The 27,517-nt window shown below is 40.1% G+C and overlaps 2 protein-coding genes across 5 annotated transcripts; both read left to right on the top strand.

Annotated features, from left to right (window-relative positions):
• The first annotated feature begins 670 nt into the window (after window positions 1-670).
• LOC102313524 (cell surface A33 antigen-like) lies at window positions 671-2,237 on the top strand. The gene is made up of 5 exons (XM_042227468.1): window positions 671-830; window positions 1,298-1,410; window positions 1,498-1,557; window positions 1,656-1,872; window positions 2,065-2,237. Exons 1-5 carry the CDS (start codon window positions 791-793, stop codon window positions 2,235-2,237), a joined length of 603 nt encoding a protein of 200 aa, XP_042083402.1. The 5' UTR covers window positions 671-790.
• Window positions 2,238-4,832: 2,595 nt separating this feature from the next.
• Window positions 4,833-26,804, top strand: LOC102311952 (immunoglobulin-like domain-containing receptor 2). 4 transcript variants are annotated; one of them, XM_014340393.2, is made up of 10 exons: window positions 4,833-5,019; window positions 11,868-12,254; window positions 15,201-15,320; window positions 19,794-19,850; window positions 21,775-21,921; window positions 22,045-22,212; window positions 22,429-22,557; window positions 22,914-23,259; window positions 23,337-24,060; window positions 25,425-26,804. In XM_014340393.2, the coding sequence occupies exons 1-10, from the start codon at window positions 4,956-4,958 to the stop codon at window positions 25,458-25,460; spliced, it is 2,178 nt and encodes a 725-aa protein (XP_014195879.1). In that variant the 5' UTR covers window positions 4,833-4,955; the 3' UTR covers window positions 25,461-26,804. The 4 variants fall into 4 exon arrangements, with proteins under 4 accessions (XP_014195879.1, XP_014195881.1, XP_014195880.1 ...); XM_005943311.3 differs by lacking the exon at window positions 4,833-5,019 and adding an exon at window positions 8,442-8,784; XM_014340395.2 differs by lacking the exon at window positions 22,429-22,557.
• Window positions 26,805-27,517: the final 713 nt, after the last annotated feature.

Consider the following 27,517-nt stretch of genomic DNA (forward strand, 5'->3'; position numbering starts at 1 on the left):
TGAATGGCAGTTTGACGGTGAAAAAAACTTTGCTGTGCCTTCAAATTAGCTGCAAACTTCTCAGCCGCAGCTTCCCGTTCTTTTGTTGAGAGCTTGCTAGCATAATTTGCGTGCTTTGTGGCAAAGTGACGGCTAATATTATACTCTTTAAAAACCGCCACAGTTTCTTGGCATATCAGGCAAACAGCAGATGATCGGTGTTCAGTGAGAAAATATTTAGTTGTCCACTCCTTTTTGAACACTCGACATTCTCTGTCCACTTTCCTTTTCTTGGGTCCGCTCATCTTCATAGAGGGGCGGTAGGTCACAGGGTAAAGTGCAAACGTGGAGTAATAGGCCTACGCCGCTTCACCTCAACAAAGCCAATATATCTAGAGTGCGCCATCTAGTGAGAAAACATCAGAATTGCAGGGGAAATAAAACATTAACAAGGTTAATTTATTAAATTTTTTTCAAGTTTGGCGGGCCGGATCAAAACGTTTAACGGGCCGCACGTGGCCCCCGGGCCGTAGTTCGCCCATGCCTGGGCTAGACCGTCCCATTTCACAAGCCTCACACTTCCGGCCTTAGCGGTCTTTGAGTACGCGGCCCTTGAGGACCGTTGAGGCTGCGTACTTTAAGGCTGCAGACCCTGAATTGGGATACAGCCAAGGTTAGTCTGCTGGCGGATCATTCTTTACGGGGCTGTCGGGTTTCGATGCGTGTGTGTTGGTTTCTCATTTTTCCTATAAAGGAAACAAGTAGATACTGAGCCGTCGGTGGGGGTTAGTTTGAACACTAAGTGTTTGCCATGGAGAAGAGGATTTTGTACTGGACGATTCTGTGTATGGGTGAGTATTTTTTTCTTTTAATAAACATCTTTCCTCTGGGCCTCACCGACCTGCCACACCTGTTTGTGCACCGTCAGGGTCGCGTATTAAAAAAGAGGAGCGGGCCCAAGAAGCCCGGAGTCACCATTATTATTGCTGAATGTCTTTTAAAGTACTATTTTTCAGTGCGAGCAAATAAAGTAGAAATGGTTTTCGGAAACCACACAGAATATATCTCTTTCTCTGTCTTTTTCGTTTATCATTTGCATATGAAACTGGCTCCAAAGTTGAGCTGACAGCCAGGAAGTAGTTGTAACATATCCTATGTTTTTTTTTTAAACACAAATGCTCAAGACAATTTCCTACAGTCAGCAGGGGAGTGGGTTGGACCCAAAGAATACAAATGGTTAAATATCAGAACTTACTGTGTTTATAACTGCAAGTGAATAATACTGATCTCTTTGATTTTGTTTTTATGTCCATGACAGTGCTGACAGGTGTCGGTGCCATTGAAGTTACCATGCCCCAAAGTCAGTATGAGTTCGCCAGAGGTGACAACATCACACTGCCCTGCTCCTTTAAATCTGCAATTAACATAAACACTGCCATATATAGTGAATCAAACAGACTACAGTGCTGGACCTAAAAAGTGTTGACAAACTTGTTTCCACTACTATAAATATTTAAAACTGCCGAAGTAGTTGTCATCACATGGACGGCTTTGGCTCTGGAAGCAAATGTCAAAGATGTCGGTATCTACCTTTAATCTTTGTATTTGTGATCAAAAATCATGAGAACATGTCTTTGTGTTTTTATTACTCTTCTAATCCTGTAATTTTCTAACAGACCCCGATCCTCACTTACTACTATCCTATAAAGAAAACTGGCATCACACCCGCCTATAAAGGTCGGGCGTCCCTGGACGTGGATGTCCTGAATGGAAAGGCTAACCTAAAGCTTTCCTCCCTCTCACTAGCTGACAACAAAGAGTTTGAGTGTCATGTGCAGATCCCAGATGACGAAGACGGCACCCAAGCTGCCTCCGCACGCTTGGTGGTTCTAGGTAATATATCACATGTTGTGGGCTTCCTCCTACTGTTCAGAGATGTGACTGTTAAGTTAACTGGAAAGTCTATCTGCTACATGTCAGCCCTGCGCAGGGTGTGACTTGCCTTTTTATCCATTACTACTTAGGAGTTTTATAGCAATTCAGTCAAAGAGAAATCACACTATATTTATATTTCTCTTTTTTTAGTGGCTCCCTCTACGCCCGACTGTAAGATCCAGGGAACAGCACAGTATGGCCAGGATATCACCCCAACCTGTGCATCTGCAGGAGGATCTCCAATGCCCACTTATAGCTGGAAATGTTATTGTGAGCATAATCAGCCTGTTCCTCAAGACCCCCAAACCACTGACAGTAAGTGACACTTTGATCCTTTAAAATCTTTGCTAACAAGAACAAATGTGGACATGATCAGAGCGACACTACGCTTGGTGTAAAAGTGAGCTTTACTTTTGTTTCACAGCCACTGTTTGGTATTTAATATCAAAACATATTAAACATGATGAAAGTGAAAGAAAGTGAGCAGTCAGATGGGCAATGTCACTCTTCTCTATCACAGCCTGTATTAATTTATTGTATCAAATTTGTTGTATATCAAACCACATTTTTTGTGTTTCAGAGGACGGCATCCTGTCACTGTACAATATCTCCAAAGATACATCAGGATTCTACATCTGCACCTCACAGAACAAGCTCCGCGCTGCTACCTGCAACCTCACCCTCTCGCTCATGCCACGTAAGAGAAACATTTTTTTTCATAGAGAAAATTGCACAGAAAATTATCATGATACATACCCCTGTTGTTCCCCCTGTTAACTTGTCTGTCTTCAACCCTGCAGCATCCATGAATGCTATTACCACTGGAGGAATAATAGGCAGAGTTCTTGCTTACCTGATCTTTCTCATCATCATCATCATCATCTTCTTCTTTTGCCAAAATAAATAGCAATGAGAAGAATTACACTGCAGGGTAATGTTCCTCGTTCTGGAAGATTCAAGCATTTTTTAAATCATTTTTTATGAGATGACCGGGAGAAAGAAGACACTTCAGGATCCTTTTCAGAGGAGCAGGGACATTCGGTGCATTTCTCCCCCCTCTTCTTTCTTACCCCCACCCCCCAAAAAAAATTTTTTTTTTTAAAAAGTCACATATTTGTCTTATGATGCCTTTACTGCAACCAGACCAGAGTCTACACACATATTTGATGAATATTTCTTTTCCAAGCTGTACAGAAAGAGGACAATGCGACCAACACTGTGTCATTTCTCTATATATGAGGTTTGTTCTTTTCTTGTAATTAAGGAATTTATTACTATCACACAATTTTACCACTAGCCTATTTAATTCTTTCTGTGTGATCTTTCTGTACATGCATTAGGTTTATTTGTGAACTGTGTACAACTGTGACTTCGCTGCCGTTCACTCTGGGTTGGTCACATTCTGATGTGAGTCATTGCTCGATTGCGTAAAGGCAGAAACATCGACTACCTTCAGTTTTCTATCAAGTGCTTTCTGTTTCTGTATTTTAAAAAAACCACAGTATTAGGGAAACAAAAATTAGAACTTCCACTTTTCTTTGACTGTATGAATTTCAGGACTCAATCGTGGTTAGCTGCTGCTAACTGCATGGATTTTGTTTTCTGATTACTTCATCCCAAGAGCATCAGGAGAGTGACCAGATACACGAAATGGTTATTACTGTCAGCCAAAGTACTCTCACTAACAATTTATCCCCTGAATTATATTTGCATATGTTTACGCACAAGTTGGGGAAGCAGTGTATAGTAGTAAAACAACTGTCTGACTGTGCAATTGCATTAGGCTTTCCAATGAAGTGTTTGCAACATCTATGTGGTTTTCGTTTTTATGAAATAAATTTAAAGAAGTGGAAAGTGTGAGGGTGGCTGTTCAAAAGGAAGATGGATCGATTGACAGACGGACCTCACCTAGACTTATGCATTTCAAATCGGTGTGTTTGCATGCTGATGAGAAGCTGGTCTACTTGCTGATGCTGAGCTAGCTTTTTTATTTACATTTATTCCTTTACTTACTTGTTTACTGCTTTAATACCACAGTGTGGGACTAATATGGCTTTAAAATGTAAAATCAAGTGATTGAGATCTCCTGTGTGACATTTTTACTCCGGAGTGTGATTTTTCTTGTTATAGTACTTTGCACTGTAAGAAGTGACAGTCTTATGTAGTCTGTGGTGTGATGGCTGTGTGTATTTTAGCACATATCTAACCACTTGTTTTCCTGTTAGCGGCACCCACCTTCTATGTGCAGGTCTTCACATCTGCAGCTGTGTAACTGCTGGATAGACATGTTGCAGCAGCCAATGGCTATTGAAGTCCCTGATAGTGTCTCCTCATTTTCCTCCTGTCTGTCCAGAGCTCCTGGGTTTCTAATTATGCTTTTCTAACACACATTTGCACATTATCTGTAAGTCCATGTAAATTTGTGCAATCGTATTGATTTAAGAATCTGATTATGGTCAGCACTAAGGCATCAAAATCCTGTTTTGCAGTTATGCTTAATCTGTATGTTACTGTTACTGTATGTTTTTTAGTTTAGTTTTTTTTTTTTTTTTTTTGGGGGGGGGGGGGGGGGTTGTACTATATTTTACTCAATTTTGACTCTTCTACTTTTCTTTTTACTGCACTATACTGCTTGTAACAGGTGCGGCCCTTAGCGGCTGGAAACACAGTGAGATGGACCAAGGCAAGTGTAGTGGAACAAAGTATTTATTTGCTATACAGCTCTCCTTACAACAATTAATTTGTCAAGCTTCTTCACAGCACAAAAATCCACACTCTAATGACAACTGGCAGCCTTAAATATGTTCAGCTGTCACAGACTTACCCATTCTTCCACTCTCAGGTAAATTCTTAAATCCAACCTTCCACCACAGTATACAATATATCAATAAAAATAAATAAATACATTTCCACATTTACATATTAATAAATATTTCACACTTTAATGTTACACCAAACCCAATATTATAAAAACCCAGAAACCCAAGCACAAAAAGATTCACCACACTCTCTTTACCAATGGTCTCTCCCGGAACCTTTAAATGGTGTCTGGACCCCCAGGGAAACATTTGCCCAAACACCTTGAAGAGGACACAGGCAAGAAAGGTGAGTAATCATTATCTTACACTTATTTGCACCACTTTTATCCCTAGATTTCACACACACATTTGCATTCGTTTTCCTTACTGGTAAACCTTAATCAAAATCTCAATCACCATTCTTTTCTCCTGACAGCAGCTGTGCAGGATCTGAAATAAGGCTACCAACTGATTTTAAAATTCCCAATAAATAGTCAATAAATATTTAAACTACTTGTGTGCAAATCCATGCTTAAAGTGCAATGCTAAATAAAGTGCTTGATAAGGTGCTTTTAATAAAGTGAAAGGTGTGCTCTAAAGTGCTATACAGATAATATAATATAAATAAATTTAGTAAGGGAGTCCTCTTCCTTACACTGCTGAATGACTGTCTTCATTGCAGTGTTGACCCTAACTTGCATATGACAAATAAAAGTGAAACTGAGCTGAAATACATTTCTAATCACACATGAATACAAAGACATGGCTGTATCTTATATAAAACTATATACAGACTCATAAAAGATAAGCATGCACTTCAGCATCTACTGATCACTTATAAATACAGTAAGCTAACTTTCCCTTGGTGACAGAGCAGTGACCTATGCCTGGTGCACTCGTGGCACAATCTGCTGGTGATCCTGTGTTTGACATGAAGACATCCCACTGTGAGCACATGGAGTGATGTGCTTAACAAATAAAATGCACAACAATGTTGTAGTAAAATATAAAAGAGAAAAAATACAACAAGTCAAGAAAGAAGTATTAAAACAGCAACAAAAACTAAGGTTGTTAAAACCAAAATATTTAGGTTGATGTGTGCTAAAAGGCACACCATAAAAATGTGTCTTTAGTAACAATTTAAAATGTTTGAGCATTTGTGCAGATCTAATATTAAGAGGCAGACTATTCCAGAATCTGGGACTTGCCACAGAGAAGGGTCTGTCGCCACGAGATTTAAGTTTAGTCTGTGGAATAGATAAGGTTAGTTTTAACCAGAACCTCGTGGTTCTATCTGGAGCGTAAATAAAAAGGAGCTCAGACTGTTTAGTGATTTAAAAACAAAATGAAAAATTTTAAATAGGATCCTGTAAGAAACAGGCAGCCAGTGTAGACAGGCCAAAACTGGGATAATATGCTCCTTCTGTTTTGTACCAGCTAGCAGATGAACAGTTGCATTTTGGACCAACTGGAGACGATAGATAGAAGCCTGATTCAAACCAAAAATATAGAGAATTGCAGTAGTCCAGTCTGCAAGTAATAAAAAGATGAATAACATGTTCAAAGACATTAGCTGGAAGGTATGGCTTAACCTTGGCTAGCTGTCTCACATGAAAAAAGCTGGATTGGATTACTAGGTTCAGCTGCCTACACAGTTTAAAGGAACCTTCGAGGTACGCACTGAGGTCTTTTACATTTGACTTACAGTAGGAAGATAAGGGGCCCAGAGCACTGTCACTGTGTTTATTAACAATGTTGCCAAAAATGACAACTTCTGTTTTGTTTTTAATTCATTTAAAAAAATGTAAAGCCATCCAATGTTTAAAGTCATCAAGGCAACGTAATAACAGCTGAAGTGGGTCTGTCCCTGCTTTTAAAGTCAGATCTGCAAGTCATCTGCAAAACAGTGAAATGAAAGGTTGTACCATGAAAAAACAGAGCCCAGAGGCAACATATACAGTGCAAACAGGGCAGGACCATGATTAAGAGGGGCTATTTTGGAGCTGTGGAGGCCCATGTTGTCATAAAAAGTCCTTCCAGATAAGTAGGGCCGAAACCCCTGGGGAGCAGACCCTTTTAGCCTAGCATACTCCAGCCATGATAGCAGGATTTCATGGTCGACCATGACAGAGGCTGCTGTCAGGTCCAACAACAAGAGGGCAGCAGAGCTGCCAGAATCCAGAGTTAAGAGAAAATAATTAAAAACCCTTAAAAGTGCTGTCTCAGTGCTGTGTAGTGATTTAAAACCAGACTGAAGCTTTTCAGAGATCAAGGTGTGTGGTATCGCAAGAAATTAGTTGGTTATATAAATATATGACTATGCATAATAGTTATTATTCATAGATACCTACATCCTAAGTTCCTGTTATTCATCTGAAAGAAACAGAATGAGTGTGTCGTTACAATGATAATGCCAGGAGAGGCAGTATAGGTTCTGTGTTACATTTATGTTGTAAGAAAGTGGGAGAAGAGCGTGTCCTGTAGGAGGCAGAAAAAATGGACACTGATGTTCTGAACATGACGGTTCAGTAAACAAGTTGCAACCATACTCCATTGTAAGGCTCAGTTATTTTATTTTTATTTTTTGAAGATGCAACAAGGTGATTAATCAATCTTGATTAAGATCAAGGTGCCTGCAACTGTAAATAGATCACTTTCTCCCGAACTTTTGAGAGAAAGGGGGGTTTCGAAACTGACCTGTAATTAGCCAGAACAGTTGGGTCCAGGCTGTGTTTTTAAGAAGAGAAATATAGCCTACTTAAAACATGACAGGACACACCTGTACCAAGGGAGGTGTTAATGAATTTCTTGTTTTTAATTCATTTTTAATTAATCTGTTAATTAATTAAAGGATTTAAAAGTACAATATAAACCAGCTGAGTAGTTTATCTCCCTATGTAGTGCTAACAATAATTAAAATATATCAGCGATAACAAAGTTGGGGAGTTTGAAGGGTGAAAGGGGGTTGATTAAGGAATCATGGCCGAGAGAAACACACATGGAGCGCTGTAGTAGGATGAATACATTAATGAATAAAACAATACCTTTGATTTCTAAACACTAGATGGCAACATAGAACCTCCCAAAAAGCTGTGTTCATCAGCTGATAACCAAAACAACCTGCACTTCCGTTGTTATCATTAAAGTGATTACTGAGCTTTTAACTAAGGGTGGGAAAGGGTGACATCTTTTCAACAGCAACTTTAATTTTATTTTACTCACCGTGGTTAAGACTTCACTGCCGCCATCCATTGTTGCAGACGCTGGAAGGTACAACTGGGAGCCTGTGTAAAGCTGCACAACTGATAGTGAATATCAGTTGTGCAGCGCTTTGGGTGCCTTGAAAAGCGCTATATAAATCCAATCCATTATTATTATTATTAATATGGCAACATTTGAACTTCAGAATAAAATTACAATCGGTCAGTGGTGAAAATCTTCCCTCAGTAACATCTGAGAAGCCATGGAGGTGATCTGCTTTTTTATCTCAACACGTTTTACTTCAAAATCTCACAATATAAAACCGTTACAGGATATTAGATATTAAAAATATTGAGTGATTACAATACAACACCAGAATAATATATTTTGAAAAAGGTGGTTACTACTGAATATTTTGAATATTTATTATTATTTTTACATGACCTAAATACTGAGTGGAGTTTGGAACTTTGTCTGCAGTCGGTGAATAAATGTATAATGAACTGAAAATCTTGTCTAAAGTTAATGTAATGTAAATTTGTATTTATATAGTCATATAGAATGCTCTCCATGACACCCTGAGTAAACTAAAATAAATACACTACCGAAAAATGTTGGTTTATCTGGGCTTTTATTTTTCGAAAGCAGTTGCCGGAAGTCGTCTTATTTTGATAAACTTGCCGGAGGTCCCGCTTTTGTGGAGACGCCGTCCCGTTAAGTGCCAGTTAACTGGAGCCTGGATACGGATCAGGGGCAGGAAGGAGGCGAAGAGAAGGCGGCACTGGTCAGAAAACAGTTACGAAATTCAAGTCCAAGATTTGGAATATGTTGTCCTCCCATAAGTGCTGGATTGTTGCTGTTTTTCTGGCAGGTAAGAAAGAGGAGCATTAAAAAATTCCAATGTGATTCCCGTGCGTGTACAGCGCTGCAACAGGTTGTTAAACTGAGATTGGAGTAACGGTAACGTAGTCTTTGTGGATAAGTAAGGTGCCCTGCCTACTTTGTGGGATAATGACTCTATGTAGTGGGGGAGAATAAAGCATTTAGATGCAAACATTTCCCCTCACTTTAATAGTCACATCAGTTAACCTTTAACTTGGGTTTTAATGCTTGTAGGTCCGCTGAGCTAGCTGAGCTGCAGTCGACTGTTTGTGGGCTTCAGTCATGTGTGAATGATCCGACCAGAAGCTTTAAAGGAGGCTGTGGATTAGGAGGTCTAACATCAGACACGTTTACTGGGTCTAAATGAGAGAGAGAGAGAAATCCCTACAATACTTAAAAAAACAAACAACAAGTAAAAATGTTTACAAATGACAAGTAAAACTAGAAAACTGCAGTTCATCATTTTTATTTATGTCCTGATCCATGCAAAGTGACTGTAATTAGGAGTATGTGGAATATTCCATAAAACACCTACATTCTTTGTTACAGTTTATGTAACATGTTTATGAAATTTATAGTGCTATATAGACACACTGGAGCTGCCAGCTATAAGTAAATGTTATGTGCTTTAAAGTTGTTTTTTAAAGTGCTTTCTTTAATCAAACCGACATATATATTAATTATATTAATTAGGGGTACCAACATTATTGACTATGACTGAAGAACAGCTCTGAAAGAGTAATGGCAAATCATTTAAGAAGCAGATTTACAGATTTTTAAGTGCCACATGTTTTCATCCGATTCTTTTCACATGAAGGCAACACGTTTGACCGACAGCAGGACAAAACATTTGCTAGCCACTCCCATCTCCTCAGTACTAATATCCAAAACACAGAGCCCCTCCTCTGACTTTTATTTTCTCATCTGGAACAAGAACGGCTCTGAAAACTTAATAAAGCCAGGATGGCCCCACAGTCTGTGATCCCGGAAAGAGCTGACTTGTGGGTTTGTTTGTTTTTGGGCTCCAGTTCTTAGAAATCAGAGTGAGGTTCCCACCTGAGGAATTTATGTTTCAGCAGACTTTAGTTTGAGTCAATTCATTGCTTCATTTATTTATAAAAACCTAAGACTTTTACCTGAAAATATGAGCTGATGATACTAATAATAAAAATAAATTAGAGGACAACTTCAAATATTCAGTGTACAGGTATTTAAAACAAAGAAAATAATCATTTTAAATCTGATAAACCAGAATATCTTTCGCATAATTGAATTAATGGTAAATACATGTAAATAATGTGTCATTTGATTTTTGGTTGATCAGCTAACCAAGTGGTCCCCAAGCATTTTGCAGCATGCTGAACTTCTGAATCCAAAAAAGTCCATATCAGTCAGCTGACTAATTGTTCCTGTTGTACTAAATAATGTAAAGTAATGAAAATAATGTAAATAAATTGTACTAAGCCATTGTTTAACATTAGAAATCTCAAAGTTCTCCAAAACCACAGTAGATAAATCAAATCAATATTTGGTGTGACCTCCCTTTGCCTATAAAACAGCATCAGTTCTACGTACACTTGCACACAGTTTTTGAAGCAACTTGGCTGGTAGGTTGCTCCAAACATTTTGGACTAACCACAGATCTTCTGTGGATGCAGATACACGAAGAGACATCCTTCTGTCTCTTCATGTAATCCCAGACACACTCAATGGTGTTGAGATCAGGGCTCTGAAGGGGCCATACCATCATTTCCAGCACTTCTTGTTCTTCTTGACGCTGAAGATAGTTCTTAATGACTTTGGCTGAATGTTTGAGGTCGTGGTCCTGCTGCAGAATACATTTGGGGCCAATGAACAAAAATGTATATTTCTGAAAGCATTCTTTGTTTACAGCATTTTTTCACACCTGCCTAAAACTTTGCGCAGTACTAATAGATTATTCTGTTGTATTCTCTTCCAAACTGAGCGATCTTTACACACAACAGCTTTCACAAGGGTGGTATGCTTTAATTGAGCTTCAAAAGATATATGTGGGTATGTTGGAACTCTGGTATAATATGAACATTTGTGTAGTGTTTCTGTTGCAGTTGTTACACTGCTAGTAAACACAACACCGCGCTTGCCCTTGCTGTAGCTTGTTGCATTTTGGATAAATTCACTCAGCTCTCTCCCTCAGGAGTGGGCATGCTTCATTCTCAGTAACAGAATGAAAATAAAAGGGCCTGGTCTTGATTAAGCCAAGTCCCCTCCCTCTTCATTCCTACCTCTGCCCTTCTTCGCCGTTCCAGTCCTCCCACAGCTTGGCTTGACACATATACACAAATGCGCACATATGTTCCTGGGCGTGTGTGTGTGTGTGTGTGTGTGTGTGTGTGTGTTTTATTTCACATGACTACCTCTCCTGTGTAATGTTGTTAGTGGACTGTCGATCCCAGGCCCACCTTCATCATGTGACCCTGAGTAGCACAGCTTCAGATGCCCCACAGCAACATCAGGCCAGCTCAGAGTCAGATTTCACTGAGCTGAAGCAACTCAAACCAACACACACGCTGCTTCATTTCATTACAGCTAAAGGAGGAAAGAATTCTTGGGAATTCTTTTAAGTCTGCTGGTATATCTAGATGACGTCATTCACCATCCTCTGGTAGCATGTTTTTCAGATATTTTTAAACTCTGCAAACAGGAGCAGGTGTCTCTTCAGGGCTCTATTCAGTATCTGAATCATTGTGTTGCTGTCTGCAGTGGTATTCCTAAAATAGTGAGGAGGAAAAACTATCTTTTAACAGAAGAATCCTCTAGCAGACCCAGGCTCAGGGTTCCATTTGCCATGGCTGACAGAGTAAATTGGACAAAATGTAACAACATTGTAGTAGCACACTGGGGGAGTGAAACGAGGTGAGTGGAGAAGAAGTGCTTAGTGGTCTCACGTGAATTCCCACATTACAGCCTAAAGCAGAGGGAGCGTCTTCCTTCTGAATCCAAACCGGGAGCTGCTCTGCAGAGAGCTGTCAATGGATTGTTTTGAAGAACATCTCTCACACTTTACTAAGCCTTCATCATCTTCTCCCACAGGTGTCTTACCTCCATCCAGCTCCGGCGTCCAAGTGTTTGTGAGAGACGAGAAGAAGTATGCTGTGCTGTTCCAGTCAGTGGTTCTGCCGTGCCAGTACACCACCGTGTCCTACCAAACCGCCGTGGTGCAGTGGGTCTACAAGTCGTACTGTCGTGACCGCACCAGGGATTCATTTAGCTTTCCCGACAACTTGGGCGGAGGTCTGGGTGGAGGAGGGCTGACAAGCGGAACGGGAGGAATCAGCAGAGGGTACGAGAAGGGGATGACAGCCAGCTACCTCGACTGCTCTGACAACAGTCGGACCGTCCGAACTGTGGCTTCCATCTCTGGTTCCTCAGTCACATTGTCAGAGTACTACAAGAACAGAGACATCTCCATCATTAACAGTAAGCGTCTGTGGCACTACCTATGGTTGTGTTTTATTTTCTAAGATACATTCAGGTCATACAGCAGCACTTTTTTGTGGCATAACAGGCTGAAATTGAGCTCACCAGCATTATAAAAGGAATTACAGCACGCTTGCTTGCAATTGGCAAGGGCTGCAAAGGTAAAATAATGTCTGAACAATATTTTCAGCATCACAGATTTCCCTCAGTGCATTGATTCAGTCTTATGTTCTTCTTTCTTGTTTTGCCAAGCCTGGCAAGGTTCATAAAACCCACAGCTTGGGCACAGGCTCACCTTTCTCCCAGATTCCTTAATACCTAAATATCCAAAAGGAACAAGTCAGATGCTGCAACATGTGGAGTCTATTAACCTGTTGCTAAAATCGGCATACTTTTTAACACTTTCAGTTGTTCTGAGTGTGAATACTTTTTCAAAACCATCTTTTCAGAGATCAGCAGAGACGTAAAATACATATATAAATATCTGAACGCCGTGTATACAGGATTGTGTGTAGTTGTGTGTGCCTGTATGTGTGTGTTCTTGTTGAATACAGAGAGGTAGTCTTGTGTGCCAGCCTCAGATTTATGAAGCTTCTTGAAGAACTGGCCTTCTCTTCACTAGCCAGGGCTGCAGACAAAAGAAATGGTTTTCACGCTGTTCACTTATTCACTCTGACCTCTGACTCCTCCCTCTGATGTACCTCAATGTCCCGCTTTTAGTTTCACTCTCTTGATCACTGGACATCCCACCCTACCAACAGTCACTTCTCTCAGTGTAAGGCTCTTTGAGTTCTCTTCTTCTCTTCTTGCCTCTTTCTGTCCCCACTCCACCTCCTATAACGAAACAGGTCAGTGTTGTAAATGGACAAAAAAAGTGAAAAATTTCAACCTTGTTGCCTTTGGAGACGCCCAGTCATCCATTCCCATGTAATCCTATTCAGGGTCCCAGGGAGGTTGGAGTCTGTGCCAGCATGAACTGGGTAGGGGGTGTTCTGCTAACTAAATGGCGTACATGGTACGCACACAGTCTAAAGGAAATTATAACATACTCTGAAGACAGCAAGAATTAAAAGAAAAGAAAAGGAGATGTAGTTTTAAATGAAAAAAAGTAGTATTAAGTAGTAAAAGTGGATTGTATTCCAGACTGGTGGCAGCTTGTCTCTCCTCCCCTTCCTCAGTTAGCAGGAAAAGGAAGTGAATTATACAACCCATTTCCTGTCTGTATTTATATGTCAACCTCCTCACAATAGAATCATTGGACCAACATTGTCTTTTATTTTGACTCCTGAGCCAAATGGAGCAAAGTCTGCAAGCTAGTCATGTTTATGCACATGGCTCTCCCTCTTTACATCATATCACCATCATATTACATCTTACACCAAACCCGCCCTCTTATTTGGTGTTCTAGCTAAGCTCCGTGATTTTCCTCAACTGTGACAATGGACAATGACATGTTCCTTTTATCACTAGATTTCTATATGTAACATACAATCACTGTTTTTTTTATTAGGTACACCTTGCTGTGCTGGGTTGGACCCACTTTGCCTTAATTCTTTGTGGCATAGATTCAGCAGGTTTCTAGAAACATCTCCCATTCCACTGAATTGAGATCTGGTGACTGTGGAGGCCATTGTCATGTTTAAGAAACCACTTATTATATATTTGAGCTTGTTGACATGGTACATCATCCTGCGGGAAACAGCCATCAGAAGATGGGTACATTGTAGTCATAAATGGTCAGCAGCAATACTCATGTTGGCTGTGGGGTTTAAATAATGCTTGGGTGGTACTGAGGGGCCCAAAGTGTGCCAAGAAAACATCCCCATATCATTATACCATTACCACCAACCTGTACTGTAATATATCTATATATACAGTATTATAGATATCTGTATACCTATATTATTGCTAATATATATTTGTGATATATCTATAGTATGGCTAAAGCTTCTGGATGGATGCAAACTGCATTTCGTTGCCTTGCACCTGTGACATGTGCAATGACAATAAATTCTATTCTACTGTTGATGCAATCCAGGATGCAGCCATGCAGCAGTGTTGTTTATGCCAAATTGTGATTGCCACCATCTGAATGTGGTAGAGAAATTGACAATAAGCAATCTTTTTCCAATCTTACCGTTCAACTGAATACGCTACGTCCAAATGAACAGAATCAACTTTTTGGGATTTCCTTACCTGGATGATTGAGCATGCATCGAGACATTAAATCACCTCTCTTTCCCACTGAGTTGTCTTCATACCTAAATGCACTGAGCTGCTGCCGTGTTATTGGCTGATTTCTTAGTTTTGTAACAAGAAGTTTAACAGTTCTACAAAATAACGTGGCTAGTGAGTGTAGACGATTAGCTTGGACCTTTAAATCCTAACTGTATTTTGCTCTTTTAATGTGTCAGGGATTTTCAGATATGCTAAATGACATTTTTCTGAATCCTTTCACAGTCATGGAAACATAAAAACAAATAACTTCATACATTATCCTGAGCTCACAGACAATATACTGAAAAACCTAACTAGCCTACACATATCCCTGAACTACTTTGCTACGCAGACTGTGAGACCGGCCTTATTGCCTAACATCAGTGGCCACTTCACTAAGAGACCATTAAGTGGCTGAATGGAAACAAACCTGCTGCCAGGCTCTGAGATCTTATTGAAAGCTTTTCCACAATGGCAGTTAGCCTAATTAATGCTTGTGGTATTCAATGAGATGTTTTATCGGTGTAATGTGTGTAGTACTTTGTATCTGAGTCTTTGAACTTTGTAGAAATGCAAACAAACAGGGAAGATTTATTCAGGGTAATAATTCCAACCATGCATTATTCACGTGCTTTTGAAAGTCATGCTTTTTATTATTATTATTATTTTTGATTCCAGAGTGCCAAAAATTGTAAGACACTCGTTTTTCTTTCAACTCCCCCAATTCAGAGGCTGACCTGAGGATAGGAGAGGTCCAGTGGGGAGACAGTGGAGTATACATCTGCAAAGTGGTCATATCTGATGATCTGGAGGGACAGAACGAAGCGTCTGTGGAGCTTTTGGTTCTTGGTGAGTTGCTTGTAATTTACATGGAATTTTTAAATGAAAGATAAGAACTTGCAGTCAAAACTAAGAAGTGTCATAATTATTGATGTAACCTGCAAATATATGTAGCTTGTAAATCAACTGAAACACTGTGTTAAAAGTCATTGATTTCACAGAAATTTGTACAATGTTAGACTTAAACTAAGTCCTTCAGCGTCACTGTGTGTCTGCACACGTGTGTATTTTGAATGTATCAGTAGGGTGTTGTGTTACAGTAACAGTGTACTTGTCTTTGGTCACTTACATGTTACCAGAGAAACTGTTGAGAGGCTATGTAGCTCTTGGTGCCTTAAAACACTCAGGCTGAACTTTTGTTAGGCTGCCACTCAAAGACTTATGTGTATGCACAAAAGGACACAGTCTCTCTCACACACACTCACACATACACAGAGGTAATCAGCAGTAAGCTTTTACAGTTTCCTCTTGATAGAGTGAATTCCACTCCATAGTTGTGTTACAGGTTCCATAACTGAGTTTTCACCCTGATGTGATAGACCCTAAATCCACCATGGTGCTAAAATGCTATATTTTCTGGTTTTAGTGTAGCTAATATGGCAAGTGAAGCACTTCTTGTGTCTCCATAACAACAGTTGAGGCCACAGTGAATGGCTGAGGGGATCTTTTGTCTTTTGAGCAAATGGGTTCACAGCAAAGAAGACAGGGAAGATTTAATGATGTGGAGGAGGGTCGGCAGAGCACAGTGATAGACAATAGATGAGGGTGATGCTAATGTGGGCCTTTGAGAGCTCAATCCTGCAGCCGAACAGTCTGGTTTTAAATTTACAGTCAGAATACTGATACAAAATTTTCATTAAAAAACAAAATGCACAGAGAGAAAATAATTCAACAATTTTCTGCTGCTTTTCTGGGTCAGCTAGACTTGCCTCTTTTGGTCAAGCTCTGCTAGTCCACGTTTCTCATGTGGTCTCTTTTGGGACTTTGATATTGGTTTCATTTTTCAGTTCCAGATGTTATCATTGGGCAAGGACGTGTTAGCTAACATTAGCTAACATCTGAATTAAAATATTGTGTTGATATTTGTAGTTTTCCCCCTTCAGATACATTTTGACCAGACAGGTTTCATTAGATAATACAGGCTTTTCTGACTAGTGTTGGCTTACCCGCTAACACAGATAAATTCTCTGATACCCACAGCCGGCTTGCTCACTAACGTTGTTGCTGGCAATCCACTATCTAAAGCCATGCCAGTACTACTTTTGTCATTTTTTTCTAAAGAATTTGTGTTGTACTGGGAATCAACCACTTCACTGATTAGTGAACTCTATTTTAGAACTGCTGTCAGCTTAAGACCAGCAGAGAAGGAACGAGGTGAGACACTGGGTATAAAGTATAAGTGTCACATGGTTGGATTTTTGCACAAAGTCCGGCCTCCATCCTTAAAAAAGAAATCAGTCCATAGACTATAAAAGGCAACTGAGAGGGTTAGGAAAGGTAGATATACAGTCTATTTGGATATTTACAAAAATAGCATCTAAGAAATTCACAGTGCACATTTACGATGGAGTATTAGGTCACATTAGAAAAAAAAAAAAGGAAAATCTATTTTGAGAAAAAAGTCGAGATGTGAAGATTACAGTTGTTGTTTCAAGACAAACTGCTGCGGTTGCTATACCCGCTGAGTTGGTGAAATCGTACTTCAGAATTGGTTTCAGTAAAAGGAAGGAAAGAATTTCTCTTTTACCTCATAAACACAGTGTGATGATCAGTATAAGGACATTGAAAAGATGATCAGTAATATATTTATTTTTCTTAATCTGGTCCTAATACTTATTGATACATATTTAATGGCCTAAAATGCAAAGATTTGAATTATTTTATTGTATCTAGTTTATACATGTTAATGGAAAATTCTAGATACATGGTTAGTGTGATAGACTGATCTCTTGAAACTGTTCAGACAAGTTTGATTTAACTCTGACTATAAGCCTACAGGAAGGAAGGGCTCAATATTGTCTGGTTTTAGTGTGTGAAAACAGCCCCAACATATAGTCTCACTTTCCCCATACATTTAATCTCTGAAGGAGATGTATATATGGCTTTGTTAAACGGCACCTATCAGGATCGCATGTAGGGTCAAGTATGCAATCCCTGCATATCTGAAAGAAAACCTTGGTTTATCACCAGTCTTCGGGCAAATTCAGGATTTAGTAGAAGCTGGACAAGTGCTATCCTTCAACAGCATGAGAATCACAGAAGACAGCAGCAGATAAAAACAAAAATTGCAGCGGTCTGAAGTAAAGCAATATAAATGTCGACATCGTTTTTAAATGCAATAACCTTAATAGGTTTTTTCTGTTTTCAAATCCAGCAAAGAACATGTATAGCCTACTAGAAAGATATTAAATAAGGTATGTGCACTGTCAGCTAGAATCAGGCCAAAGTAGTCCAGCTTGCACCCTTTCCAAACTGTTTTTTTATACTTACCACTCCTTTCCTCTCTTTGCCAGAATGACACACTCAGCAGCAAAATACCAGTGCTTGTTTGTATCACACACTCATATGCTGGCTTTTTCACTTGCGCACCCAAACCAAACACATTCACACACATTTCTGCACCAGCTCGTGACACAGTTCCTCTCATGTAACATGTTGTATTCAGACATTTGTTTGACTTCTTCTTTAAAAATGTGTTAAGGAACATTTGAGAAATTTAAAAAACAACTAGTAAACTAGTATTTATTTTTTATCTTGATATGACTTTGAGTGACTGAATGTAGTGTAAAGCGCTTTGGGGTCCTTAGGGACTGACTAAAGCGCTATACAAATGCAGGCCATTTACCATTTACTTTAATCTGTCTAACCCTAAATTTAGGGTTAGACAGATTAAAATGATCTAAAATCGATTCAGTGCAATTCAATTTTATTTGTATAGCACCAAATCACAGCAATAGACATGACAAGGTGCTTTACATTGTAAGATCCCTACAATAAATTGAAGAGAAACCCACCTCAAATGACCCCTTGTGAGCAAGTACTTGGCGACAGTGGGAAGAAAAAAAACCCTTTTAACAGGAAGAAAACGCCAGTGGGACCAGGCTCAGGGTAGGCAGCCATCTGCTGTGACTGGTTGGGGGTGAGGGGAGGAAGACAAAAGGCACAAACTCTATATGTAATATTATCGACAACACATCAGCCTTAACATGCATCACCAAGCACACTGCCATTTTAGTGGAAAACATTAAATTAAATAAAGAGTAAAATTGTGCAGTTAGGCATCTAACATATGTCTTTATTTCACCCCAATAAACAGTGCTAATAAAGCTGGCCTGGGATTAATGTAATTATTAAGTTCTTGGAAGAAAACTTTTGCTTAATAGGTAAATTGTTTCCAAAATGTTACAAACAACATAAGAAAAGTAACTGTATAAATAGGAATCAGTAAAAGAAGAGCCATCTGGAGTTCAGATTTTAGACGACATTTTTAGTGTTTTTTGCTGTAGCAGCGACCTCAACAGCCAATCTTCACCATTTGGTTGACCTGAATAGTTGGAGTAGTTTGGCATTTCAGGAAATACTTCAATATTTCAGGTGCATCTTTCAACACTATGAATGAAGTTATTTATAGTTCTTGAAGCTAAAAGCTACGTGATACACTTGACCTTTCTCTAGTAACTTTTGTCGGCTTCTATAAAAACAAAGTCTCATTGACTTGGCAGCTATAGTGATGAGACTCGTTCAAACTCCAGTCTGTTTTCGTTTTTTTCAGCAGTCAGACAATCAATCTTCTAATCAGTTGATTTGAAATGTTTCTAGAGCAGGGACCATAAACTGTACGCCGAGGGCCACATACAGCCCACTTTGATCTTAAGTGTGTCAGATCAGTAAAACTTCCATTTCTGTCAGTGTAAAGATGCTTAACTACATATTTAATCCCTGAGATCTAAGAAAAAGACATGTCATTTTAATAGTAAATCTCAGCTTTTCACCATAACAATAAATGCTGGTGATGTGTAACAAAGTTAAAGCTCTGGTAGCTCTTTTCTGTCATTTAATTGTTTATCTTTGCTACTTTGGTGTGATATGAAAAGCCGTGGGGAAAGTTTATATCACTAATAGAGGCTGTAAAACATTAAAAATACAGTTTAAAGTAAAAGATTTGGATCTTCCTTCCTATTTTCGAAAGTTGTCTCATGGACTGGATTGTTGTCTCTGCCAGACCAATTCAGACCCCTAGGCCTTATGTTTGACACCCCTGTTCCAGTGAAAAACCGCAATGTCCTCTCATGCATGCTGTTTATCTGTCTATTTTCATTCCTTCTTCGTATTTTGCTCTGTCTTTCTCTTAAATCACTTTTAATGCATGCATGCCGCTACTGCAATAACTTTCTTTGAATCAGTCATTTCAGTTTATATCAACTCCATTGCTTCTCCTCTCTCTTTTCCAATCTCCTCTCGTCCACTGTGCTCTCTCTCCAGGTTTCTCAGGTGTTCCTGAAGACCTCCTGCCAGACTTTGATTTGAAGATAATGCCAGGTAGGGGCTTAGTGCATTCCCCCCCTGCACCTGCTTTCTTTCATTCATACTAACACTGCTGACTGCTCAGACTATGAATATAGGAACTATGTAGATGGGTTTAAGAATAAAAAAAGATCACTTTTTACACCATGTTCAGTGGTTCCTGTGCTAATATTGCCTGTAACACTGTCTAACCCAGTGACTGTTTTCTACAGTCAGTGGTCTAACCTGTTCTTCACCCACAACATCTAATAATGCAGTAAGTGCTGGTGATTCACCTTCTTTTAACTCAGAGACTCATCCACACCCATCAAGTAATGAGCTGGTCATTGCTCCCACTAAGATGAGCTGCTCTGGAAAACAGCTATTATGGTCATTAAAGTTATTTATGGTTGTGGTCAGCAAGTATTCCCACACCATTCGGATAATATCCAGTCAAAAACACAGTAATCTAAAGGAGAGGAGGGCTTTATGATGCATCGGATTCTTTTGTATAAATGTATAAATGTGCAGATTGTATGGAAGCAACTCCCAGCATGACTTGCTGTCCACGATGACTCCCACAGTGTGCGTGTGTGTATCTGTGCGTGTGTTAAGGAGTCATTACGGTTCCAAACGATATCACATAACAAGCAATTTGGTGGTAGCAGCCAAGCGTTCAGTAAACTGTCCTTTTCCTTCCTGTAGCAAAAACAGGTTTCCTGCACATGAGTGTGTGTTTTCTTCTGGTGTCCTTTAGTTTGTTTGTATGAGAGAAAACATCTTTAGTTTTATATTGTTAAAGACTTCCTTATCTGCGCTCGCCTTCCCTTTCCTTTGCCTTCCCCCCAGACAGATACATGTAGGTTATCTCTTGTACTCACTTTATCCTTCTCTCCAAAGCTGTGGTATTTAATAACAGTTTGTACAATCATTCCTTTTTCCTGTAACTCATATTCCAACTAAGATGTCATTTGTTCCCATTTTCCTATCCAAAAACAACCCGACAAGGTTAATAAGTGCAAGAAAATCTACGAAATCTACGAGGGGACATAAACTTGCAGCTTTCCAGCCTTTTGTTCCTTTGTGATGTCCCAGCGCGCTCCAGTTCACTTTTCCTTTTTCCTGCTTTGACAGGAAATACATCACATTAAAAAAATGGTAGAATTAAATCAGGCTACACACAAAGTCATAGATGTCAGTGTTTTACCTTATAGAGAAATGCTGCTTTAGTGATTAAAATAAATCTGTTAGCATGACTCCTTGGCCTGCAGTTGTGATGAATAAAAGTGTTAAATAAAATAAAAGTTCTGAATCTTCTGGTAGCTCACTGGTCAGACTGTCCTGTAATTATAAAACAGAGTTCTGTTAATTCACAACAAATGTTTTTGTCTTACCGAACAAACCTCCCCTGCCATTTCTAGATGCAAAGTAAGTAGATACTAAAAAAACAAAACCCTTTCTGTCATTTAATTGTTTTTCTGTTACTTAGTTACTTTGGTGAAGTATGAATGTAGCCAAAGCTGAGCTAAGAAAACAGTTGAAAGTCCAATATGTATGCTCTCTTTCACATTTACCAAAGCCATGCACTGGGGCTGGATTGGAGCCTGTGCTGAGCCTATTTTAGTCCCTACCTTTTTTGACACCCCTGCTTTAGAGATTATATAAACACGGATGAAGAATAAAGGTTGCTGCTGATAATAACATTTTTAGCCTTCAGTTTCTCTCAGCGTTACATTTTACGGCCATTGTGTTTATGAGCAGGTTGCTTGAACTGTTTTACACTACTTTTTCATTTTTAAAGGTTTTTTGTGTTTTGTTTTTACTCATTATTTTTCACGTGGCATTCTCAGAATACAGTATGGCTCCAGAATGATCAAATGAACCTGATCCTGTATCAGTATGCTGAGTAGGACATACGTATTTATTTATGTGCAGGATTTTGTGCTGTGTGTGCTTGCAGAGTGGGTGTTTGTGGTGGCAGTGGCACTTGGCAGTGTGTTATTCCTGCTCTTGATTGGAGTTTGTTGGTGTCAGTGTTGCCCTCACTCCTGCTGCTGCTACGTCAGCTGCTGGTGCTGCCCCGACACGTGCTGCTGCCCCAGACACTGTGAGTATGAACATACACTCAGAAATGCACAGGTTTGTGCTCGGAGAACTGACGCATGTCTGAACGAGATTATATTTTGCTTTTTTCCCCCTTCTTCTTCTTCTTCTTCTTTTTTTCTTTAAGTGTATGAGGCAGGAAAAGGTATAAAGACAACCACCTCCTCACCTCAGACACCTCCCTACCCACCGTATTTCGTCTCTGGTGTCCCAACCATGGTCCCAATTGCTCCTCCCTCTCTGGTGGACAAGATATCTTCAGTCCCCGGCTCAGATGGGACCCTACTCACAGCAGGTGGGGACTTACTCCTGATTACCTGATTGCCATGTGTTAACTATATTTTTTGTCATTTGAGCTAGAAAAAAAGGTTAAAAGAAATGTAGTCAGCCCGAATGTCCCTGTGATAAACTATTTGTGATTTGGTAAAGTAGAAAAACACCAGTATGGTCCTCAAACTAATAAAACACACATCCAAGTTCCCTTTCTGATGACTCGAGTGTGTATCTGCAGTGCCCGTGCACGCTGTAGGGGTTCCCTACCGCGTGCCTTCACCTCAGGATCAGGATTCTCTCAGGGTGCTGCAGTATGTAGAGAAGCAGCTGGCTCACTTCAACCCTGCCAGGTCCACCAGCCACCAGTGTAAGCCTCATAAACCTGCTCTGTGGCTTTACTGTACTACTAAAGTGTTCTGATGCTGTCTGCAGCTTTGGTAGTGTCTTTTATTTGTTTTTGTCTTCTCTTGGCATGACTCCCTGCACTCAGCAAATCTGCCTTCTGAATTTCCTCTAGTCTGGATGTTATCTAGTTGCCGTTTTGCATGCCTACTTCCCTGAAAGTGTATTTTTTTAATGACTCTCACTTCACACTTAAGGCAGCTTCTTTAAAACCTTGATGTTCTTCATCTGCAGGGTCTTGTTCTGGGAGAAGGGCGCTTTTAATTCATTTTTTGGCAGGTGTTACTTATTTGATTAATTCATTAATTTTGTTCTATCTAGCCTGTGCCCTGTCTGAACTGAGCTCCCTCCATGAGGGAGAAAGTGGCTTCCGCCAAACATATCGCAACATCCAGAAGAACGCTCTGCCAGCCATCCCCGATCACGACACTCAGCCTGAACCTCAGCGCTACCGTGAAAACCGCAGTCCGGAGCCACAGAGTTACCGCGATAATCCCCCATTTCCCCACCATTATCATGATGACCCTGACCCAGAGCCTCGCCACGTACGGGACGAGCCTCTTCCTCCGCGCCGATACAGCGATGACCCTCCATCTTCGTCTCAGTCGCGCAGGCCCGGACGGAATCAGCGGCAGCAAAACCACAACAATGAGGAAAACCACAACAGGTGGAGGACTGTCTGAATACACAGAATGCCTTATGCAGAGATACAGGCGTACACTTAACTCATGTCGTATTTTACAGGTGGAACCCTCGCTCTGAACATCTTCAAAGAAAAACATACCGAACTGCAGGGCGAACCGGCTCACTGGACGAGCTGGAGGAGTTTGCTGCTTGTTACAAGCAGAGAGGAGGCAGAGGGGCAGAGAGGAGGGACGAAGAACAGCGAGAGTATGAGATGGAGCATCTGGAGTACAGCCGATACCCTTCTCACCGAGTTGCCCCACCTCAGCATTATCACAGTAATGAAAATGAGGTTGAGGACATCAGCGACCGCGAAGAGCAACCCAGGCGGATCAAGAAAAACAGACATGACATCAGCCCACTACCTTCACCTAAAAAGAGGAGGGACACGTCAGATAGGGAGTGCGCCGTCCCACCTCCTCCCACAGCAGGTCCACCTTCAACTTCTTCTCAAGAGAAGGACTATGATGCTACCTTCCTCAACAGCCTGCTGGAGCGTAAAGCTAAGTTACGAGGGGTTACCCAGGGGAGGACTGGGGCCCGGGGTGATGAAGATTCAGACACACCCTCGAAGAGCAGCCTGAAAAAGAGCAGCGGGGAATCCAGTCGGCACTGCAGTCGCTCACCTAGTAACAGGCCCGACGCAGATTTGCTGCCTCCTCACACGGAGACAGAGCGAGTAAGAACTGACAGGTCGTCACCAGGAAACACTCACTCCCCTCAGCCGCCCGTTCATTCCTTAGCAAGTCACAGAGAAGATCCCAGAAACAAGTCCAGGAAAGTGGTGAGTAACATCGTGAATTACTGGGATTGTATGCAAATTTAAGGATTTAAAGTATAGAGTATATATTCAATATATTTTCTTGGTACTGGTGTGTAATTAATGAAGATACAGACTAGAAAAATGATAACACTAGGCTAGCTTCAAATCACTAAACACCCAGTGCTGTATTTCCCCATTGTTTGAGGGTGTTTCCAATAACGTGCACTTGGCTAGGAGCCCACAAAACTGTTGAGGAACTCATGAGCTTAGAGATCCTGTACAATAGTTTGAGGACAAAGTGTCACGTTAACAAGGGCAGTCGAACACAGCAGCCACTTCATTCTATAGATAAAGAAATAATTGATCATTCTGGTTTTACGGATTAGGTTAAAGTTCTTTTCAGTTTCTAGAAAAAGTGAGCAGAGCTTCATTCTATAGCTATAGCTTTAGCTGCTTATCTTTGGTTAGCATCTTTAACATTTTCAGCTTGGTAAAAGTGAGGGTGTCTCATTCGGTTTGTTGTTACAAACGTTTTCGTGGTGGTTGTCCCCACGGTTTACTTTGGGAAACTTTGTGTCTTCGCTCACAATGAAGAACTCGCTAATAGCCACAACCCCATGCTAGCAAAGTTTGGCTGCTCATAGCATATGGCTGGGAGTATGCTACCAACTATTTGTTCACCCTGCTGTGCGCCTGTTGCATTTGCAGAAAGTCTTGAAATGAGACACACTGTCTGACTCCGGTCCCTGGCTGGTCGATTTCTGCACCTCAAATAAAGCCAACAGTGTCTAAAATATGCAGAAATTGCTAATGTGGACTTGCAACTTTTTAGGCCTCCAAGTTTCCGTGCGACCTGAACTTGAAGAAAGCTCTAGTTGAATTATACACAAAAGCTAATGTATTTTATAATTGAAAATACCTCATATTAAAATGTCTTCTTCAGGGAACTGGCTGGGAAAGAGTTGAAAAAAGGTTTGTAGGCCTGTAGTAAGTGTTGTTGTTGTACCTTTGGCAGGTCAGGTTCAGATGCTACCAGAATGAAAACTAGGTAGAAGATTCTGTTCTATCTCCAACTCCACTATAACAATAATAACTGGTTGTCTCCTTACTCACAAACCTGGGTCAAAATGTTATATTGTGTCAAAGACGTCTTCTACAAAACACATCGATTAAGAAGAGTCAGTGTTTTGACCTCAAGTAAGGTCTTGAAACAAATCTTCAAGTGATCTCACAAAAGAGTTGAAGGCACTTTGTCCCAGGTTCCACTTCACCATAATAACCATGTTTGGCTAATGTCCACTCTCTCTTTACTGCCTCACACTGTTCAATAAGATATGCTGTGTTGTTGCTTTGATCATTTACACTTTTTTTTTTGTCCTCATCAGAGCACTCTCCTCAGCCGAGACTCCCTTATCGTCTGATGGACTTCAGTCTTCAGTACAGACTGAAAGCGTTGTGCAGCCTTGATGCTCTACAAGAACGGCTTGTCAGCTGATAAAAGATGACAAACTTGGATTCATAAAGATAACGTCAAGGACAGCAGACTGTGGGAGAGCTGAATCAGTACTGATGAGTGAAGACAAGGACAGCAGAGGCACCCGAGATTGTTACTCAGCTGCTTGTGATGTCATGGTGAAGTCACTGGCTGTGTGTTATGTGGACTAAGACTGAGCTAATGCGTGCAGGGAGTATGACCTGGACCGTTCCTGCGAGCAGTGTGCTGTTGGTCTCCCCTTGTTCCTGTCAGAAAAGGCTCTGAAGCAGAGAGATTTACGTTACACTTTCAGCACAATGCATGCATTCATTTCCATCTGATGAGTTACGTGAATGAAAAAGAACTGCTGTAGCATGACAACGGTATGACAGCACGGTTGTTGTAAAGGACCGCTGTGTCATTCTGTAGTATATTCAGGGACTAAGGCACCTTAGTCAGAAAGCTTCTGCAGCAGTAATCAGTATTACCAAATGTTTACGCTTATTTATTTTATGGGACAGTGGACATTAATGAAACGACAGTGTTTATGTGTCAGAGCTCAACAGCTATTGTGGATCCATCATCTGAATACAACTAAAATGACCAAAGGAGGTAAAGCTTTTTCTACTTAAAATAAGGATAAAAATAGAATAAGACAGTGCTGACAATGTGACACGGCACCAGCAATCTGAAACAACACAAACAATTAAAGACTGTCAACAAGTTACCCCGTAGTAGATCGAATGCAGAAGTGATGCTGACTAACAAATTCTTTAAACGCTTTAGCTTCCCTCTCATCAGAGCTGAGATAAACACACTGTTCAGCACCAAATCACTTAGAGGCACAGTTAGTGATTAGATGGTGGACATAGTGGAGGTTCTCAGAAGTCAGAGAGGAACAAAGCAGAGCTACACGAGAAGAATATCTGACATAAATTCCAAATGAATGGTAACTTGTGGTAACTTCGACTGATATAGTCACTTATACAAATGAGGTTTGTAATACAAGGTTTAATTCCATGTAGCAACATGTATCAGCTAGAAACGTCTGAATTGATTTAGTTTCGTATGTCTATTATTAAAAGTTTATAGCAACAGGATACCTCAGAATGGGCCTCTTGTAGATGGTTACAAATGTGAGCATTAAGCTGTCTGCATATAATCTGTAAATGACCTAATATGACAGAAATCTATGCATTTTTAAACATTTTAAAATACCTGTTAAGTCTGGATAAAAAAAACTGTATTAAAAAGACAATGATTTTTCATCACTGTGTGAACGAAACACCCTGAAAAGAAGTAGAAGCACCAGAAGAGGCCTAATAATCTGTTCCCAAACAGCAAAAGTATATTTTGACGGTGAGAAATAAGAAATGGTTTTGAAAATCAGTCATAACTCATAAAGCTGCACTGACGCAGCACTAAAGTGATGAAGGTGTGGACTAACCTATACTGACCTCTGACCCAAATATGACCCACATTTGCTGTAGCATTAGCAGCGGTGATGCAGCTAACGCCAGAACACTAATGTGCAGTTTTGTAACATTATCACTAATGACGGGTATATATTTACATGATACATGCTAAAACATGATTCCCATCAAAATATTTTAATATACAACAGTACATGACAAACTGAAACTGTATGAAATTAGTGAAAAATTAGGGAATCGTTAATGACCCCCTCCCCTCGCAAAGAAAAACGACAACAACAACTTTTTTTTTCACTATATGAATCCCATTGGAAATTCCCCCCATATTAGTTTTAGAGATTTAATCATAGGTCAAGATTATTATGCGACAGTAACATTACTTTGTGGAGCTTTCCCTCCTCTAATAAAAACATGTTACAATTTATAACTAAAAGTTACATTTTGTATTGTCTGTAAACATTTAAAGGTATTGAACTGCAATTTGCCTTTCAACGATTTTTGTACTACACTTTTTGTACGGAACTCTTTGTGCACGTGGTGTGTTTGTGTTTAAAATTTGTAAATGATCTTG

The sequence above is a fragment of the Haplochromis burtoni genome, unplaced genomic scaffold (genome assembly GCF_018398535.1).
Source record: "Haplochromis burtoni strain Fernald_Lab_line unplaced genomic scaffold, NCSU_Asbu1 Contig_262, whole genome shotgun sequence".
Classification (NCBI taxonomy): domain Eukaryota; kingdom Metazoa; phylum Chordata; class Actinopteri; order Cichliformes; family Cichlidae; genus Haplochromis; species Haplochromis burtoni.